At 37.7% G+C, this 20,107-nt stretch overlaps 1 protein-coding gene and 1 long non-coding RNA gene across 4 annotated transcripts in view; one reads left to right on the forward strand and one right to left on the reverse strand.

Annotated features, from left to right (window-relative positions):
* ITGA8 (integrin subunit alpha 8) overlaps positions 1-20,107 on the forward strand; it is a 107,416-nt gene that overhangs the window by 67,067 nt on the left and 20,242 nt on the right. Inside the window, exons 23-27 of the mRNA XM_068673854.1 lie at positions 433-513; positions 4,918-5,023; positions 6,730-6,888; positions 12,931-13,056; positions 16,428-16,541. Coding sequence (XP_068529955.1) covers positions 433-513; positions 4,918-5,023; positions 6,730-6,888; positions 12,931-13,056; positions 16,428-16,541 — 586 coding nt within the window. The remainder of the gene's footprint in view (positions 1-432; positions 514-4,917; positions 5,024-6,729; positions 6,889-12,930; positions 13,057-16,427; positions 16,542-20,107) is intronic.
* Positions 8,420-18,654, reverse strand: LOC137852278 (uncharacterized). Of its 3 annotated transcripts, none has more exons than XR_011093753.1 (3): positions 18,585-18,654; positions 17,710-17,831; positions 8,420-9,043 (listed from the first exon to the last, which is right to left on the reverse strand). It is a non-coding gene; the product is annotated as an uncharacterized lncRNA (long non-coding RNA). The 3 variants fall into 3 exon arrangements; XR_011093752.1 differs by lacking the exon at positions 8,420-9,043 and adding an exon at positions 11,281-11,673; XR_011093754.1 differs by lacking the exon at positions 8,420-9,043 and adding an exon at positions 11,281-11,673 and having other exon boundaries at positions 17,710-17,875.

Raw genomic sequence — 20,107 nt, forward strand, 5'->3', positions numbered from 1 at the left:
GTAACAAAGCCTATCTTGTTCATTAACATTGCCTTCCTTCACTACATGAATCAACCTCATATTCTATTAAGATATCCCTATCCATACAGATAGCCAAGTTGAACAAGGAAATTTAAATTATATTCTGAGCCAAATAAATCTGTATCATCCTATCCACCCATATCCGCAGGATTCTTTAAAGGAAGTTTGAGTTGATTATACTATAAAACATGTGATGAGCTCAGACTTAAATACAAATCTCCTACAAGACTGAAGAGTGGCAATAACAAAACCCACGTTGTCGTATGTCCAACAGCACCACTTCCCAGCTGGAGACTTGTGGGTGTTCAGTGCTGCATCTATAACAGTCTAGAGTTTTGCTTTTTTTTTTTTTTTTAAAAAAAAAACAAAACACTTTTTATAACCTTTGTACCAATCTTCAATCTTTTCCAGTTCTAATAAGATCAATCCAACCAGCAATTTAGTTAACCTCCATATCAACATCAGTGCTGTGGCTCAAGTACAGGTCAGAGGGTAAGTATTCCACTATTTCAATTCAGAATGGTAACTGTTTTTGTATTGAATCTTTCTACATATAATAATTCTGTCTAGTGGAATCTTTCAACATTTTATAATCCCAAGGGCCTTAACCCAACAGGAACACCTGAGAATTCCCAGGGAGTATCAGCCATGCAAGCCTGATCAGCTAAAGATGTAACAGGCTGTGTAGGGCATTATTGCCCATGTAGACTTCTTTAAACTTACCATGTTGGTGCAAATGTAGCACACTGTAGAATTCCACACTGTAGTAACAGCAGTTGGACCCAACCTTTTATTTGGGTATTCAAATCATGTCCATGGACATTACTAATACAAAATGTCTCTTTATGTGTGTGGGTCTGCTTGTGCAACCACCTAGGCACTTAATTCTCAATACCAAAGCAGAATCTGCTGTTTTTATCATTAGAATGATGAAACAAATTAAGGCATATGCTAATAGAGAGCAGAGTGAGACCCTTGGAGAAAGGATGAATAAGGAGTGAGCTATGACTGTGACAAGAGTGCAGCCAGCTACTACTGTAGTATTCTTACATTTCTATCTGAAGCACGTCTGTCCACTGACACAAGGGATACTGAAACTAAACAAGCACAGGATATGAATGAAGATGATTATTTCTGTTGTCTCTATTTTCACGTACAGCTTGGTTTAGGAAAGTAAAAAAATGCAATTAGGGAATCAGAATCTCAGACTGTTCTGTAAGATCTTGGAACTAGACTGCTATCTTGGCATCCTGGAAGAGATCAGCAGGATGTTCTCTTAAAACAAATGATTGCCAAAATGCTTTTTGTCTGGGAGCTCAGATTTCCTGCATCACCCCTTCTCAAATTATAGCTCTGAACCTCAGCCATTCCCAGCACTGTAGAGGGAGAGCAGGAGGTACCCTGGCTTCACTCCCACAATCAGACCATGAGGTCTGGCTGATATAAGAGGAGTAGACTATTTAACAAGAACAGAACCTAAGCCGTTCTATGATTCTGATTGATTCTGTGATCATATTTTCTGTAGTTAGTAATGATCACAGGGCAATGATCTGGACAAGAGAGGAATGTCACACTAACAAGGTGAAAAACGTGAAATCAGGGGCAAGGTAACAGAGAAGTAGAGGCTGAGGTAGGATCAAAGGAGTTAGTTTGGTTGGCTGCAGACCGAGAGAATGCTCCTGGGAGAGAGCATCCATGACTGGATGCCCAGGTTAAAAAATGGCTAGAGTTTCAGTGCAGCAAAGAAAAAGCTATGCATATAGAACATGAGATTTTCCAGTAAGGGTTGCTTTCACAGGTGCAGATGCTGATTTTTTTTCAGTGATATTGCTCATCACCTTCATAGAAAAGTTTTGCAGTTTGTATTCTTTGTAAATTTCACCAAACACGACTCAAACAACCTCGGTTGTTAAAAAGAGCATGCTGATGAGTGGAAAAACGGGCCTGAACTGCTGCCTGCAGTGCTAAGAAACAGGTTGTTAAATAGAGAAAATTATTTAATTGAACGACTTCCAGTTCCTTTCCTCTTAAGTCCTTTGGTTTTCATGTTAGCTGTAATATGCGTGTACAAAGGAAAATTCCCAAATGCTTTGTTGACAGATTTTGCTAATTACTCAGAGATGGTGAAACACACAGCTCCATGGGAACTATTTGCTCATTATTTCCTAGATAAAAATAAAAGAGAGTCTGTGTCCACATTTGGACTGGAAAATATCTTACACTGATTTCCATACTGCTTTGCAGTAGGGGTGGATGAAGTGGGACTAGAATCATTATATTTTACTGAGAAAACTAAGTGCAGTTACCAGATTGTGCATATGCATACATGCATATAAACTTACACAGTAGATGCATGCAAATACTACCTCTATGAGAAAGGAAGAAATCTTTCTTCAAAAGAAGTTTAAGATAACTGCTTAGATTGTTCATTCAATGAATAGTTGCTCAGATAACTGACATTTAATTATGCTGCTTACCTTTATCTCTATAAAAATTTAAGAGTTTTACAGCTGTAATTATGATTTTCCACTGTTGAAAGAGCATTAGAGCAATGAGGGATTTAGGAAGGAAGCTATTTGGGCTGGGAAGACTAGCAGCAGGCAGAATTTTTATTAGTATATCCCATATAACCATTCTTTGTAGAACTTCTTTTACCTTGTTTTTTTTTCAGTGCTTGTCTTTATCAGATCATTGTCATCTAAAAGTCCAGGAAAAATTCTCACCTAATAAACCATTCAAATGTCAAAATATTCTAAATTAATAACAAAATAAAATAGTCAAAAGAGAGGATTTCTGTTTTATTTGGCCTGATTTTATTACCTTCATGTCAATGGCAGAAGTGCTTAAAATATCTTTGTAAAATCTATTAAAATAAATGTACACATTCTTACATAATTTATAATCATTTTAACTGCATGTCTATGTTTGCACTTCGCACTTTGTAATTCCATAGATGAGAAAAACACTGTGCAGGGAATGTAACAGAAAACACTGACTTTTAAAACCTTGCTTCTTTTTGTTGATGTACACCTTGTGTTTTGAAAATTTTTGTGGTAGCTGAAAGGTCTCTATGTCTTGGCTTTTCTGACTACACAGGAAAGGTCCCACTCTCCACAGACAGTTTATAATTAAAGTTCTCATTGGAAGGTTATTCGTGAAACTTAATAAGTAAAATGTCATCTGAAATGACATTTTATGAATATGCTTCATTTTCTTTATTATTTGGCTTTGCTTTTCAGTTTGTCTTCTGACATGCTTGTTAGTAGGAACTAGTGGCATTTTGAAGTCTGGGGAAGTATTATCTGGTGAAGAGTTAGCAGGATTCTCCAGGATGCCCTGCATTTCATGAAGATCTGTACTTTAGCTGGATGGTATTACATTATTCTTTTCCAGGGTCTCACCCTGCTTTGAGAAGCTCTGTTCTGTGAAAAAGTTTGTCAGACATTTCATTCATTGTATATGGCATAAGAGCTGGAAGCTGGAACATTTCTTCCTAAAATATTTTGAAATTGTCAGGATTTGTAACAAAAACTTCTGGTTTTCTGTTCTCCTTCTTCAAGGGGAAAACTGTCTGCAGTGATGCTTCCTCTGTTTACACTCAAGTGAAAGGGAATTGACATCAGTGAATGAAGTCCATCATTTCACTCAAATTTTATATTCTGCACCAAAAAAAAAAAAATCAGCAATTTTAATTTTTTTCTTTAACAGTTTTCTATCAGCAAACTCTCAGCTTTAGTAGAGTAAGCAATGAAATTCAATGCCTTTCCTCTTAGCTAAAGAATCTGGGAAGCAGAAAAAGTGAGTGAGAGCTGACCCTTGTAAAGGAAGGGTAATGCTTACTGTTTTAGCACCAAGAACTACTTCCAACACAAGCAGATGACAGATATCTGGGCCAGCACTCACCTACCACGATGGAAGAAATTATTGGAATCTGATTTCCCAAGATCTCAACAACTAAACAAGGTTAAAGTTGGCATCTGAATGAAGTACCTCCAGGCAACTTTCAGTTTTCATAGGAAATAATGCTTGTGATTCAAGTGAAAATGTTAACAGAAGACTGCTTGTTCCCTTCTTAAGAGCAGACCCTGAAGGAAAGGAAAAACAAAATAGCAGACCTAAAGAAAGATGTCAAAGTCCCTGTAATTTTAAATTTATTTTTGATTTTCATTGTTGACATTGCAACAGTGTTTTGGCCAATGCCCTAGCTACCACTTTGTCTGCAAAGCAAATGGGAAAGCCTGGAGCACTGTTTCATGCTCTGCCTATGAATTCAGTTTCTTGATACACCAATTTTACACCAATTTGCTTTGTGGCTTTATGGAAGTCATTTGCCCTACCTGTACCTCAGATTTCCACCTGTAAAATGATGTAAATGACTACTTTACCATTCCTTTTTTAAAAGGGATAATAGCAAAGGTCATGAGGAATTTACAGTCAAAGAAATTAAATATTTAAAAAATATTTGCAGGAAAGTTATATGGATGGCATGAGGCATCTACGGGCTTAAATGGAAAATGCATTATTTACATATCATTACTCTACTTTTGTGGATAATGTATTCAGATAACTCATCTGTGAGAATGATGTAAATGCCAGGCAGACTGCATTCCTCTTCACCAACAGAGAAGGAGCTACTCCCTTGCTTGGAAAGAATTGCCCTTCAGAGGAAGTCTGAAACTAAATGCTCACCCTTGGAAGCCTGTAAGGAGACAGCAGCACTTTACGGAGGCATCACATTGTTTGCCTCACCTAACTGTAATGAATGTGCCTAAATAAAGTGCCCTTAAGGCTTCAGGTCACTATCGGGGTCTTAATTTTCTAAATTTTTCTTAATTTCTCTAAAAGTACTGCAGCTGATCACTAGCAATGAATACTGTTTTAACTCATATATTACAGAGTGTCTCATCCCCCACAAATTGTTTTGCCGCTTCACAACTGGGAACCCAAAGATGAACCTACAAAAGAAGAAGAACTCGGTCCTTTAGTTGAACACATCTATGAGGTAAAACTAATTCTCATCAGTTAGATACCATCTGATCTTACCAGCCAGATACTATCACATCCTGATTCCATAGGATGTGACGCTGCTTCCAATGAAATCCTGATGAATTTGGATTTTCGTCTTTATCAGCAAGTAGATGAAGTCATATTTGTAAATATTCAAACTTTAAGACCTAACCCGAATTTAATCCAGAAATTCACAACCCTTTTCATGTTAATGGAGGAGACACAAGTTTATGCTAGAAATCTGCCTTTGACATTTAATAGATTTATAAACATTTGGAGTGTTTGGCAAGAATTAAAAACAATGCATACAGCTCATTACAGCCGATGTCAAATATTTTTAGTGACTTGGCTGTTTCTTCATTAAAAGCTGTGAGGAGAAGAGTTCAGGTTAGAAACAAGTGCATTGAGTGAACTACACAGAATACAGACCATCTTTGGAATCTGATGGATAACTTTTATTCTAGGGCATAAAACAGAATGCTTCACATGTGGTTACAATTCACAAACCAGCAGTCAAGAAAATAAAAGCAATTGAGCTTAATCAACAGTGTAAGATAAAAATTTGCATAACATACTAACCTGTAGTGAATCAGGCTATGAAATACAAAATATTATTTGTGAATTCCTCATCTTAACACATTTCTCTAAACTGAAAAGTCTCTAACAAATTTTCCTGTCTCAGCCATTTGAGCTGTTTATGGAACAATATATGTGACCTCAAACATATTTAAATAGTTACAGTGATTCAATAGTTACAGTGATTAAAGCCTTTTTCATGGTTTACTGATATCAGCAAAGCATAAAAAGCCCAAACAGCAACATAAAAGCCCTTTACTGAAGAAGATGTAAGACTGAAAGTAGGTTTTATTTGGTTCCATTTTTTTTTATTAAAAGTTATTTCACATCTCCAGAAACTCTGAGCAAAGTTCCATGGCATTCTGCTTGTGTACCTCTCATATACAGTGCTAGCACATACACAAACTTTATGTGGTCATCAGATATTTTAAAATTGCAAACTAGTTCAACAGCACACAAGTTTTAATTTCTATTATTTCTATCTTTATTTATTTTCCCAGAAAAGAATGATGTCATGTAATGTTACTTTAGGAAAGCTAATTCCTTTTTTTTTCTTCTTTGGAAATATGAACCGAGAAGTGCTGGAAATAGAGTTCTTAACCACAAAAACTAGTTTATGTTTTGCTACACCTTCTATTCCTGCAGCCCGAGATGTGATTCTTTTGTGTCATGAAGTTTCACCTTTTATTTTCCAGTATTTTCTGTTATGGTTTGTTGTTTATATTTGTGTAGTGCATTTTACTAAGGTATTTTGGTTTGGGTCTTGATTGTTTTTTTTTGTTTGTTTGTTTGTTTTTGTTTTTTTAAGATAATTTGGCAACTTCAGGTCTTTCATATGAATGAAAAAATGGGAAAGGTGGAAAAGTCTGTCTTGAATACAGACTTGGACAAAAAAGCTTGTTCTCCCAGATTTGCCATTGGCTTTTTGAACTAATATGTCAAGGTCCTTTTTCATTCCCTAACACAGATTTTACATCAATAAAATTATAATAATAATCTATACAACTTTCCTGAAGTACTTCAGGGCTGCGAACATTAGGAATTTGGAAATGGCTAAGTAGTGATTGCTGTGTCTTTAGCTGTTATTCACTGCCTTTGAAAGCACTGATAATACTTGTTTCTCAGCTTCACAATATAGGACCCAGTGCCATCAACAACACAGTTCTCCATGTGGGTTGGCCTGTGTCCAGTCATGAAGAATTTCTTCTTTACATTCTCCATATCCAGACACACGGACCACTGCACTGTCAGACAAGCTCTCCTATTAATACAATGCAAATAAAGGTAAGTCACTCACTGTTATTTCCATCCCTGTCTATATTTGCTTGCATTTTCTGCCTAATTCTTCACAATAGGATGGAGCTTTTTTTTTTTTTTTTTTTTTCAGAATGGCCCTGATGCCATTTTCATGGGTAAAAAGCAAGAGATAGTCCATTATGAGTCCAGTGTGACAGCTGTGCTTTGTGATATGTTTAGTTTCTATACTCTTCTTATCAGCAGAAAGTTATATGCGTTGATTCAGTGTTACAGCATTAGATACAAGATAATTTTAAAATAGAAGTTTTTAGTATTTTTATGGAGAGCCTCTTCTAACATGCCTTTGAATAGATGACAGAAAATTCTACTGTTTTCATAGGACCTAGAAAATTCTTGTTAATTTACGTTAATTTAGAAAGTCACCTGTACAGCAGAGCTTAACAGATGAGTTCCCAAAGGTGACGTAAATCTTCAGTTGAGTCTGCTACAGCATAGCACGGGTTTGTTTTTCACAAGGTCTTAGATCTGAACCTGTTAGCAGGGTGGAACATGCTTTATAGCACAATACTGCAATATTAGCAGAATGAAAGGCATTAAATTCTTACAGCTGTTTAATAGACAGCAGGCAGCCACCAACTATTGTGCCATAAAGTATTTTTTTAGAGTATTTTGAGTTACAACACAATTTTAGTTAGTTTGTTGTTTGTTTGTTTGTTTGTTTTTTCCTTCAATAATATAATTTACAGCTAACTTGTGTTGGCTGTTAAATTTGTTTTTTAGGATTACAGTCTAATTACAGCTTAAAGCCTCTCTAGGAAAATTTTGCTGCTGCTTGATTGTGCTTAGGGGGAAAGGGTTTTTTTCAGACATGCAGCCTGAACCTCGCAACATACTCTCATTGTCTCTCATACTCCCATCATGAGCCTCTGTGAAGAGCCTGGCCCCATTTTTGTGATAACTTCCTTGTAGCTAGTAGAGTGCTTTTTTCCCCCCTGGAGCCATCTCACCTCTGAGCTGAACAAGCACTGGTCCCTCAATCTGCCTGTGCTCCTGTTCACACAGTGCTCGCTGCTGCCAGGGCATGCTGCTGGCTCCTCCACAGCTTAACCCACGTCCTTTTCTGCAGAGCTGCTGCATAACCACTCAGCCTCTCAGCCTATATTGCTGCTGTATTCCTTGCACCAAGTATATGATACATATGGTTAATATCACATACTATATTTTGTAGTATGGTCAAGTTCAACATAGTTTGAGACAGTATACTCTGTAAAATTAGAGGCACTTCAGAAGCCTATACAGTTTTTACCTGTCTTAAAATGTTCATGATTTTAAATTTTCAAAGAACATGCTTTGAATATCCTATGAAGTAAACTACTACCAATTGGATTCTGCACTGAGTATACTCCAGAAATGAAAATTTTCCTGTATTGCCACCTGGTAAAAGGACTTACATAGTCTACAATTATTTTATAATCCATATTAACTCATTAAAAGCTATATCAGTGTCAGCTGTGACAGGCTTTTTTTTTCTTTGCCTTTGTTTTTGTTTTTGTTTTTTGTTTGTTTGTTTGTTTGTTTGCTTATCTACTTGGAAATGGTTCTGTAATTATTTTAATCATACCAACAGAAAGGAAAAAAACAGAAGTCTCCAACCATTTTCTTCATGTTACTCCTAGGTATTGTTTTCTGTTTAAATTGTTTCTCCTTCCATGGATGTGGTTCCTCTGTTACAGCAGAGCTGTAGATCTCAGACTTTGGAGGAGGTGGTACCAAGGGGAAGCCTAGTAGCAGCCTCCTCAGCACACTGTTGATAGGCCAGCGTCTAAAAGCCTGTTTTAAGATCTGTGTTTGTGATGGCAGATCCCGCAAGAAGAATTGGGTTTGGCTCAAAGTCAGAAGATTTAGCAAAACACAGCTATACATATTATCCCATCAAAAACAAGGTATCCAGTTTATTAAGCATAACTGCTTCCAGACACTTCTGGAGTAAACAACACTTCTCGAGTTTAACCAGTAGTCTGTTAAACATCTTGTGGGGTGAGCTGCTTTCCAAACGCTAAAGCTGCTATACGTCGTCTGCATACCAGGAGGGGCTGAGCTCAGTACAGTGGATGAAAGTGGAGACATCTTTCTGCTGAAGAGGATTGCTCCCCACCACAGGAGCTATGTGACAAGTCTTTAGCTTACAGAGACAGAAATACAGAAAATACTTACAAGCATATAGAAAAACTGATGTGTAACAAAAACATTGTTTCTAAATTTTTGCATTTTCCCCAAGGAAGCCAGAGAAGGGTTAGGATTACACCCTGTCGTTTAGTTTCACTAGGGGATGAAAAATGAAATGAGTGACAGGGAAGTGAGGATGGAAAATGTTTCCATTTTGTGTCCAAAACAAAACAGGTTTGGAAATAGGTATTTTCTGCACCTATTTTTTAAAAGTGGTAAGGAACAAGAAGTGAGCTGCCGAATTTGTATTTGCAAGCCTAGCATCTCAAAGTCACTGCTCGGATCAGGTTGCAAATACATGAAATACATGCTGCATTCTGCTTTAGGTTGCAGTGGTTCAATTAAAAAGCTGGGATGGGAACATCACTGTCAGGAGGACAGAGCTTCTGGGTGGAATAGTACCACAGCTCTTAATGACATTTTCAGGCAATGTACTTTTGGCAACTTTTTAATATTTTGAGTTTGGTTTTCATGTCCTATTTGATAAGGATTACATCTGTTACATAAAGAAGACTAAATCTTCGTGAGGCTTGTGCGAACCCATTTTGTACTAATGAAATACCGGTCCATCTGTCTCAGCAGAAGACAGCCTCAGATGCTCAGTCATTACTGCAAGAATTAAACATCCTTTCATTGTTTTAGCTTCTCGAAGCACTGCACAGCATGGATACACAAATCAGGTTTCAAATACTTAAGGCTTGTGTTATGCTTCAGATGGGAAGAGGATGCAGGGAGTTGTGTAAACACGGGATATCTGGCTCAGATTTCCAAATAAGGCTGAGGACACCGCATGTCTGACTGCCCTTGGGTTTCAGAACCTAGCTCTCCTAGGGTGCTGGGGTGTTTCCCCTTTAAAATTATGTGGATTGTTCAGTTTCAGTTAAAGCAGTATATTCCTCCCTATTGTTGAATTTATTGTCTTGTAGAAAGCTTTCCTTTATGCTCCATTGTTTCATTCACAAAGACACATTTTGCCTGTAAACCTGGGCACGCATGGGAAGACTCCTAGGTAGGGGCTTTTCCTGTTCTGTAGCTTATCTTACTCTGGGGGTGGTGGTGGTAAAACAATGAATCTTCCAAATGGCGTACAGAGGAGCAAAAGGACTGATCAAAGACATGGAACAGACCCCCTGCACAGAAGAAGTCGGTACCCTAGATGCTTCAATCTAGAGAGGAGGTGACTGTATCCAGCTAGGATCTGCAAGGCCAGAAGTGTCAGACCCGTGGGTGGGGACTGACTGCTCCGTGCCTGCTCCTGCCCAGGAATGCGTGCAGAGTGTTCACTGCACAGGAACTGCAGCATCAAGTGAAGCTCGCAGAGTCGGAGTCAAAGCAAGCGAAGGGAAGCAGTGCTTTGTGCAACAGGTATTAGATGTCTGGAGCTTGTTGCCAGAGGAAGTAGTGGGGGTTAAAAGTTTACATGGTTTTAGGAGGAAACTGGACAAATCTGCAGAAGTCCAGTGAAGATTAATAAATGAACAGAAATTTCATCCGCATCAGGAAGTCCCTGAGCTGAAAACATGTGGATGCTGCAGTTTTAGGAGAGTATCATGTATGCATGCCCTGTTCTTACTCTTCCTTCCACATCTGTTTAAAGGCAGAGTTGATGAGAAGAAGGCTCAGCCAGTAAGCCTTTGGCCTGATCCAGTACTTCTGAGATTACTTTTTTTCCAGGCTAATAGCAAAAAGTAATTCTATGCAGCCTGTGCCTATAAATACCAGAGGGATAGGCTGTGGCTTCCAACCATGACAGACCGTACGGGGTGACCAAAAGCCACCCCAGGGGTAAGGTACATCCACTGAAGTGGTTGGCAGGTGCTAACCTCTGCCAGAGGTGGCGTCTCCTCACGCTGTGGAGCTGTTATCAGTGCATATAAGTTCTGGTCCGGAGACACACACATAAAATATCCTCTTCAGAGCATTTCTGGTGCAGTTGCACATTGCAGCAGAAAAAGCCAGTTTATTTTTATTTTTTGGCATGCAAAAAGCCAGTTTATTTTTCCTCCTTTTCCTCCGGCTTTTTGCATGAGAAGTGAAGAACTGGAGGTATCTGGAAATCTGCTCAAGATGACAAGGCTGAGGATAGGAAAGAGCAGTATAGTTTTTTCCTGGTGGGAAAACCAAGAAAGTCCATTGTAGTTAAAGAAAAGGAGCAAGAATCCATTTTGTGTAAGGTTTAATGTGCAAAATATATGGTATATAGAATGGCCACGGAGAAAGTTGTCCAGTTCTGTACTGTTGGCTCAAGACAGATGAAATAATAACTTTAATGTAGTATCTTTAACACGAATATTTAAGGCACTGGAGAAATTCTACTTTTGAACTGTTGCATGAGATGTATGCTTTTTCTTAATTGCCAAGAGCTGTTTTCTAACCCTAGCTGTAATAATTCAGTACTGAAGATGCTGACACTAGGATCTATGAAAAAAATAAGTGAATGGAAAGATCATCTACTATTCAAATGGGTCTACATATGTCTTCATATTGTCTTCGTATATTGAGGGCTTCTTCAAAGGCGTGTCATTATATTGTGGTTCTTTTCATTTGTCATCATTAAAGAATCCCATATATCCTGGTGAAAGAATCCTGGAAAGAGAATTCCCACATGTTATCACATGGAGAGGGAGAGATTTACTAGCTATTTAACTGTTCCCTTATTGCAAAAGACAATGTTAACCTAATTCAGGAAAAAAAAAATCATTTTTGTTTAAGTGTTTTTCATTAGTTAAGTAATTATAGTATCTTCCACTTTGCAGGATGCTTTTGACTGAAAATCTCAGACAATGTCAAAACTCTTTTTTGCGTCATAATTTTAATCATTTGAATGGTACAGATTTTCCAAATCAAGTACAATGCAGTATTAGTTTATGGAGGGTTTTCTATGGCTGTGCCAGTTCTCATCCCCTCAGTGCTACAATATTTTTTATAATTACTAACATTTTCTTTAGTGATTTAAATATTTTGTGCTCGGAGGTTAAAGAAACTAGTTGGATGGATCTGACATAGCTGTTTCTAATCTGAGGTCCATAATGAATAGTGGTGTCTGTGTTTAGGTGAGTTCCTTTGAGATCTTTTTACAGGCTTCCAAGTACATTTTATTTAATTCGACATAACAGGATTGTCATAAATTAGTATTTATCTTTCTCTCTGTAGAAATTTGAGTTCCTGAGCATTCTCTGAAGCTTCTTGAAAGAAGCTACAAATGCTTTGTATATAAATTAAAGACAAAATGTAAATAGTAAAACTAGGTTTTATTCAGAGATTGAAAATCCATGAAGATAAAGCTGAAGAGGATGCATTTTGAGTTTAAGAATGAACAAACAGTTGCATTATACAAAGTCAAGTTGTTACCCCCTCCCCAAAAAAAAATAAAATCTTCAACAAAAAATGATTAAAAGCTGTGTTGCTAGAATTCAGATTTCCTTTTTTTCTGCTACTTTCTAATGCTGGTAAAATCATTATATTCCAGTAGGCAGCTTCTGATCTGAGCTATTGACCAGATTTCAGTGCAGCAACTTCTAATTTATCCTGTTATAGAGATCAGAATCCAGTCCCAAGCATCTAAGAAAAATAAGTATAGCAACGACTCCAGTAAAAATAGAGTGGGAAAAAAATGTTATCTACTGTAATTCCTATAACTGGGCAGTATCTTGCAGTGCTATTACTAATCATACTCCTAGTTGAAGACATTATACTCTCATGGCTGAGTTGTTAAACTGGAAAAAAACAAACAAACAAAAAAGTTAATCCAAAATTCAAGACCTCTGAGAAGGGAACAGATGATCTGTTAGATTCATTGTGTGGATATATCGTAACCATTTGCCTTTTTGTTTCTCTTTGCAGTTTGCTATTCCACAAGACACTCCTGAACTTGCTGCTTTTTTGTATAATTCCACAATTTCTCATTATATCAGGAGAAGGGAGGTCACAGTTGCAGAACCTTACAGGAGAAACTCTGCAAAAATACTGGTGAGTTAAATAGAATCTATAAACTGGGACTATGTATGCAGTATAATCAAAGTGGCTATCAGTGTGACTGCAATTTATTTACAGGTTTGTAAATACTAAGAAACTTTTATCGTCTCATTGTAAAATATTGTTTAGTACATATTACTGTGCCACAGGCTGCAGATTTTGTTTGGCAGTTTTTTACATTCAATATCATGCATACCAAATTCCTAGCTGTGCTACTTCTGGCTGCATGCACGCAGGTGGACCTTTGTGGTCATACAACAACACACTTATCACAGGGAGGTTCAGTACAACGTTAGAGAATAGGCCCCTGTTCCAGGAATGAAATTTCAGATTCTGATTTCTGAAATGTAAGTCTTCCGTTGTTAACTTGGCTCCTGGTGTTCTGGCTCTTTCATAAACAATAGCTCATGCTTAAAATTAACATTTTCATGGAAAGTAACAGCTCTGACATACCTTAGAGTATATTTGGTCCTTTCAGTAAGTATATACATGGAGAGGTAGGACTTTCCAGTACCACAAGCAAGGCAGATAGGACAGGTCACCACATTTTTAACATTCCAACCAATGCTCCAAAGCAGCTGAGGTGCTTAAAATTATGAGCAAGAGAAAAGATCTCTCTCCTAGCTAGTCCAGGAAAAGAGTTCTGATTAGTTGGTCTGGCACCTGAGTATTTGTACTTGGCTGTATTTTCAGAAGGGTTTTCTTTTTTTCCATTCCTGCATTCCATGTTCAGTCTCAAGAATACTCAAGAATTATAGGCATCAGCTCACCGTGCCCAGAGGCTGTGTTCAAAGTTGATGACCTTGAGGTCAGTCGTGGGATTAATGTGGTCAGTCCTTGCCATTTATATTTATGAACTTCAGGCAGTTTCTTTCATGCAGTCCATTCTCTTATTAAGCTGTTTGCTGCAGGCTCATGTTTGAATTCTTTGACATCATCAGACCTTGGGAGGAAGAGAAGCACCTCACTGACCTAAGTATTCTGGAGTAATAGAATAATAATGCTGCTTCCGAAAGTTAATTTGGCAATTTTTATAACAGGAAAAAGATAGAACCTGAAAGTAATGAATACCATAATGTTATTAAGTACAAAATCACAGATGAACCCATTTGAAACAATAATCACTGCTGATGCCTGTGTAATTCTTACATTAACCTAATAGCCTGGGAAGAATCTGATTCCACTGGGGCTGAAGGAAAAATGCCTAGGCTTTCAAAGACATACCAGTCAATACCACAGAACACTTAATCCATTCTTCAGTAATACCTTAATTGTCAGTTGTCTTTCTCAGTGATTAGGCTTGTATGCTGCCAGCACAGAAATCACTGCAGCAACTGTGAATGGTTAACCAAGATCATAAGTATGTACTGTGTCTGCACCTTATTACTCATTTTAAAACACGAGGCAGAGATTTTTCAGCTGCTTGATGTGGACAGAGACTGTTTAGCTGAATACATAGAATATGAAATTGGCACATGTGATGATCAGTTTTGCAGTACAATATGCTTTAGATAAGCATAAATTTAGATAGGATTGGGTACAGTGCCTACCAATGGAAATATAGCAGTTTTTGTTCAGGATGGGCATAGAAAAGTAACCAAATAAGTATGTTCAGTTAGAAACTGGTCCCAATGCCACATCTTCATTGCATACTAGGGGTCCAAAATATATTTTTTTCTTAATTTTGAGTCATTGAGAGATTATGGAAAGCAAATGTTGCTGCTGAAAATGCCTAACTGGCTAAAGGTAATTTTTGATCAAAATTTTATATTCTTTGTTCAGAAATTCTATCTTTTTTTTTCATTAAAACATTTTCACAGAAAGGAAAGATGTTCTGAGAATCTCTTACTCTATTTATACTGTTTATTAAGCATTTGCTTTCTCTTCCTTTAGTTCTAATTCTACAGTGTTCTGAAAAGCACTATGGGCTAAATGCATTACTTAGAAAAAATAGAAATATGTGTTCAGGTCCTAAAATGTCAGCCAAAAGTAGGCTTTTTGCATACTAATGATTTATTTTGTTAATATGTGGTTTTGGCCACTATGATTAATGAATACAGCTCTCCTCCTTCCTGCAAGATAAATAAATCTGGATGGAGGATGTTTAAATATGAAAAGCCAAATAAACAGATACTCTGAAATCCTCTTTAAAAAAAAAAAAAATCAGAGTTTGGAAGTTACAGTTTCATTTTCAGGCAAATTTAGACAAGGGTGCTTAAGCACGCAGCTTCTATTTAACTTGTAATAAGGTAGAAATCTGTGGGGAAAGCTGTCCATAAAGATAAAGGATTCCTTAAGGGTGTTTTCACATCTATTACATCCATCATCATCTCAGTTTCTGAAGTATGGGCTTTGCAGTACAGCCATTCTTACTCCCCTGAGGGAATGTACATGTGGGAACTCAGCTTTGCTATCAAGGTCACAAGATCTTCTGGCATAAGTGTTAGTGAAGTATCTGTAAGAGGGCTAATGTATGCTTTGTTAAAAAAATATGAATTAATTAAAACCCTAGCCTTCCTCTTGAATTAAACCAAACTTTTGGAGTAAACACCATTTGTATAGATACGGCTATACTTTTCTTTTTTCTTTTTTTTTCAAATTCTGACACGCTTTTAATCATTTATTTTTTTTCTATGAGATCTGCCTTCCTTTCTATACCCCAAACAACCCCATCATTTCTGTGGTTTCCTCATGAGACTCTGCTCATTCCCTCCAGTGGCTTCTAGTCAGGTTTTAATAATTTTTGTGACGTTCTTCTGGCAGACTTTTACAGAGCATATAGTTTTGAGTTGCATTACTTGGCTTTTGCCTTCTGTCCTGTGTATAAGCCAGAATCACTGCTCATCAGGAATGTTTCATGGACCACAAGTTTCAAGTAGATCAACTAATGAATCTCAGCAAATGTTCTGGCTGCTATAATGTAAATACCAGTAAGAAAACTGGGAGAGTTGGAAGAGGGGAAAGATTTAAGAACATAAATATACATGTAGGCTTCAGGCATAGAGAACAGAAAAAAATATGTGTTGAAATGACAAAATGACTGACAGAAAGAGACAAAGCATATGCTTCATGCTTGAGAAGTACCTGGCCATTTTAAGAGTTCTTCAAACTATATTAGTGAAAGATGTTACTTTCATTTTCAGTACTACAGTAGCTGGTTGTATTCACTGGTGGTGCAAAAAGAATCTCCGTCTTGGTTTATGTTCTCACAGTCACTCATGAGGTACCTCATACATATTATATAAAATTATTGGTTTTGTAACCCTTAAAGGGAATGTTGATTGGTTTTGGTAATTTTGAGTATTTGAAAGTGATTTCATACATTTTTAAAGTATATGTATAACTTCCCTTTATTTTGTACACAGAACTGTACAAATGTGAAGTGTATCCTAATTTCCTGCAATGTGGGACAACTGGAAAGAGGGAAGAGCGCAGCGCTAAAAATTAGGTCCCGGCTATGGGCCCAAACTTTCCTGCAGGTAATGCAAACAAAATTTTTTCTATACACGTCGTTCCCTGCATCTTTGCTTGACCGGATATTTAAGAATACCAATGATGAAATTAAATGGGGCAAATGCAAACCCTTTTATGTTATCACTTTCTTTGAAGGTAGCATCTCACTAGTTCATGTCATATGCATGCTGCTTTTCCTTCTCTCACTGTCAGTCCCTCTCAAACCCATGTCCTGAATCTTTCCCTGAAAGTTCTACAATGATTTTTAAACGCCTTTCCTGTTTTGTTTTGTTTTCTGCTTTCTGCTTTGCTTGCATCCTTCCTGGTGAAAGATCTGTCTTGGAACCAAACAGTAGATGGTGTACACTGTATCCAGCTTACAAGTTGTTATTGTCTGTTAATCTAGGGTAGTATGTACCAAACTTGTATGACGTTCAACACTCAAGTAGAGATGATTTGTGATTTACCACTAAAAAGAAGGGCAGTGCATGGAAAGAATGAACAACTTCTTGCAAATTCTTGCACTTCCAACTTCAATTGCTCAGAGTTGTATTTACGGTGCACAGGGCAGTGGGATTACACTGTGAGATGGTATCTTGTAGCTGGCCAGGTGTCTTTAGTACTATATGGTTGTTATGGACTTGCCTCTTTTTACAGTAGTGTTTTCCAAAAGGTCATTTTGAGGGAATCTTCTCTATGAATTACACATGCATTACTGAAAATATAAAGATATTACATCTTGTCTTTGGATATCAAAAAGTCACACAGTATATATTTATATATTGAGATCCAAAATGTAAAACTTTCCAGACGTATGTTGCTGTGGTGCTCCTCTGAAGGATATGTTTTTCTTAGAGATAACTTTTTAAAGCACTCTGCAGGAGAGATTAATAAGACTATTGGCACTCTGGATGAATATCTTTAACACAGGGCAGTACACCGAGAAATTTCAATTCAGTTCACTGTTAACTAGGAATAATTGCAGATCCTATCTTGATCAAACTGGTCAATTATTGCCTTCCTTCTTCAAGGACTTTCAAATCTCCCTGTCTTTCTACTTGGAACCAACCTTCCTGTGTTCCCCATAGCCATGGGAGAAGCTTTGGTTTATCCCCACAGTGCCTCTTACCCTAGAAAAAGTAGAATGGAGAATGCTCAGTTTACAACAGGAGTTTTAAATTGAGCTATTCATACCTTTTAAGTTAATTTCTCCTTTTCCTCAAATGTGAAGGTAGATAAAAGAAATTCTTCCTCGTTCAACTTGCTTCGCTGGAGAAACAAGAGAGCAGGTGGGATCTTTGCAGACTGGGTAGTCCCTGTTAAATTCAGTTAAGAGCTTAGCTCAGCTACTTCACTGTCCCTAATACAAAGAGACAGAGAGACAGACAGAGAGGCAAAAAAATTATCCATGGCTACAACTATTCATGATAATTTTGACCACTGTTGTGTCCAAGCCATGTCATCAGTGAACCTTTCCCATCTTCCTCACCAAACATAAGATAATGCTTAGCTCCCTTAGCTACAGTACTGGGAACAAGATAAGTCACATTTGGGATTCCATCAAGTCTTTCTGTTCATCATTCTGCTGGTGAAATCTAATTAACCATGCAAGGACCAAAGCCTTGTCTTGTTAAAACAAAAAACAAAAATGAACCCCCTTGCACAGATCCTAGACACCAGTTTTCTAGGGTATTTACAGCTCTTTCAGTGGGAGTTAGTCTCATAAATGTTTTTCTGAGTCCAGTTTAGTATGTAGCAAAAAATAACTATAAGAGATTAAAGCTAAACAAATTTAATGAGAAACAGAAAGTGGTTCTCTGAGTTTTTGTTTGTGACCAAGGATCTGTAACAGTTGGAAGAAACTAGCTACAAAAGACATTAATCTTCTTTTCTCTGGGTCTCCTAAGCAAGACAGAATCTTTTTCTACAGTATAAGCTACAGAGCTTATATTTAAAAAGCTAAAATATAAGCTTTTTCTAGATTATAAACCTAACTTAGGCTCAGAAGAAGGATAACTGCATGAAATTTAGTAGCATGATTAATACAGGAGCCAGAGGACTCATCTTACCCAACTTTAGTCATCTGAAAGTTACATGCCAAAGGTGGTTTTCTAACTCCAGTCCGTGGCCAGACAGAGAGGATCACATCTTCACATCTTCACATCTTCAGAGGATGTGTTGTCCAGCTGATTTGAAACATCCTCCTCTGCCCTCCTGATCTGGATGGTGGAGAAGGGCCACAGCTCTGCTTTGGGATACAGGCAGTGCCAGTGAGGGTGCTGTGGTCCCTTTAGCTCCTCCTTCTCCCCTAATAAATCCTTCTTGCTATGACTGTATCCCCCTGCACTTAGTGAGCTTGAGGCAGGGGCTGGAATGAGCCATCCTGTAAGGCTTCCTGGGTGCTGAGACCCCATGACAAAAATGCCTGCAAGTACATGTATATCTTTCAGTATTGCTCTGTCCTTATGTACCTTTGCTATCAAACATTTTTTTATGGACTTTGAGGATTTTACCTTTTCTCTGTATCCTTCAGAAGCATTTCTGTTTCCTTCAGACAGTAGCTTTCAAGCTTTACAAAAGAAAGACTCACAGAAAACTCCACTTAAAGCAACAGGATTTTTTTCCCCACATAAAAACAGTAGTCACCAGAGAACTGTTGCATCTTCCCATATATGTCTAAAAAGCTGCCAGAATAACATGACCCCTGCTTCACATGCAAACATATATTGAGAAGAGAGAGAGAGCAAGTAGCCTGATGGGATCTGGTTGCCTTCCTCCCACTCACCTCCAAACAGTTTCCTTTCTCAAAGCCCCTTTTAAAATGAACAGTTATACAGCCATCACCATAAAAGATGATAGAGCGTAATTAGTTGCCTAAAAAGGGCATCTTTTGCTTTTAGTAAGCCTGTAAACTCGGAGTTCCTAAGGTCATCCCAGAAGTAAAGTAAGGTACACCTAAAAAAAATGACTGCTGTTAGCACGGCTGAAATCTGCAGATTCAAAGTGAGGATTAAAATGCAGTCAAAATAATGAGGATGTGGTGGTTCTGAACCAGGACACGGCGTTCAAGGGAGAGGCGGAACCCCACACTAATGCTTTTGTACAGAAACTTAGAGGAAAAGTTGCTCGCTCTGCGGCAACATCACAAACTCTTTGGCACATGCACTTAACGTGCAGAATTTTCATATGCCAAAGAAAGCAGGATGATGGTGGCACGCAACATTCCTCAACTGTGTTATAATCTGAATGAAGACATGATGATCTGCAGAAGAAATTCTTTGTGCTTGTTGCAGTTGAGCACAAGCTGTCAGTCTGCATTTTCTCCTCATAGATATGCCAATGTCTCCTTATAGATACTCTAATGCAAACCTGATAAAAATTCAATGTGATTGGTTACAGCTAGGATGAAGTAATTCATGTTTCTCATCAGGGGTCTATGGATGAGCCTGTGCATTTTGTTGCCACAACAGACCAGCCCTGCACTGAGTGACTGCTTCCTTTTCCACTTAGTTTAACTGTCAACAGCTGACCCCCTTTGCCTCTTGACAGTTGCAATCTGTCACCTTAAAACCCAAACTCCCATAAGAAATAA

The sequence above is a fragment of the Anas acuta genome, chromosome 2 (genome assembly GCF_963932015.1).
Source record: "Anas acuta chromosome 2, bAnaAcu1.1, whole genome shotgun sequence".
NCBI lineage: Eukaryota > Metazoa > Chordata > Aves > Anseriformes > Anatidae > Anas > Anas acuta.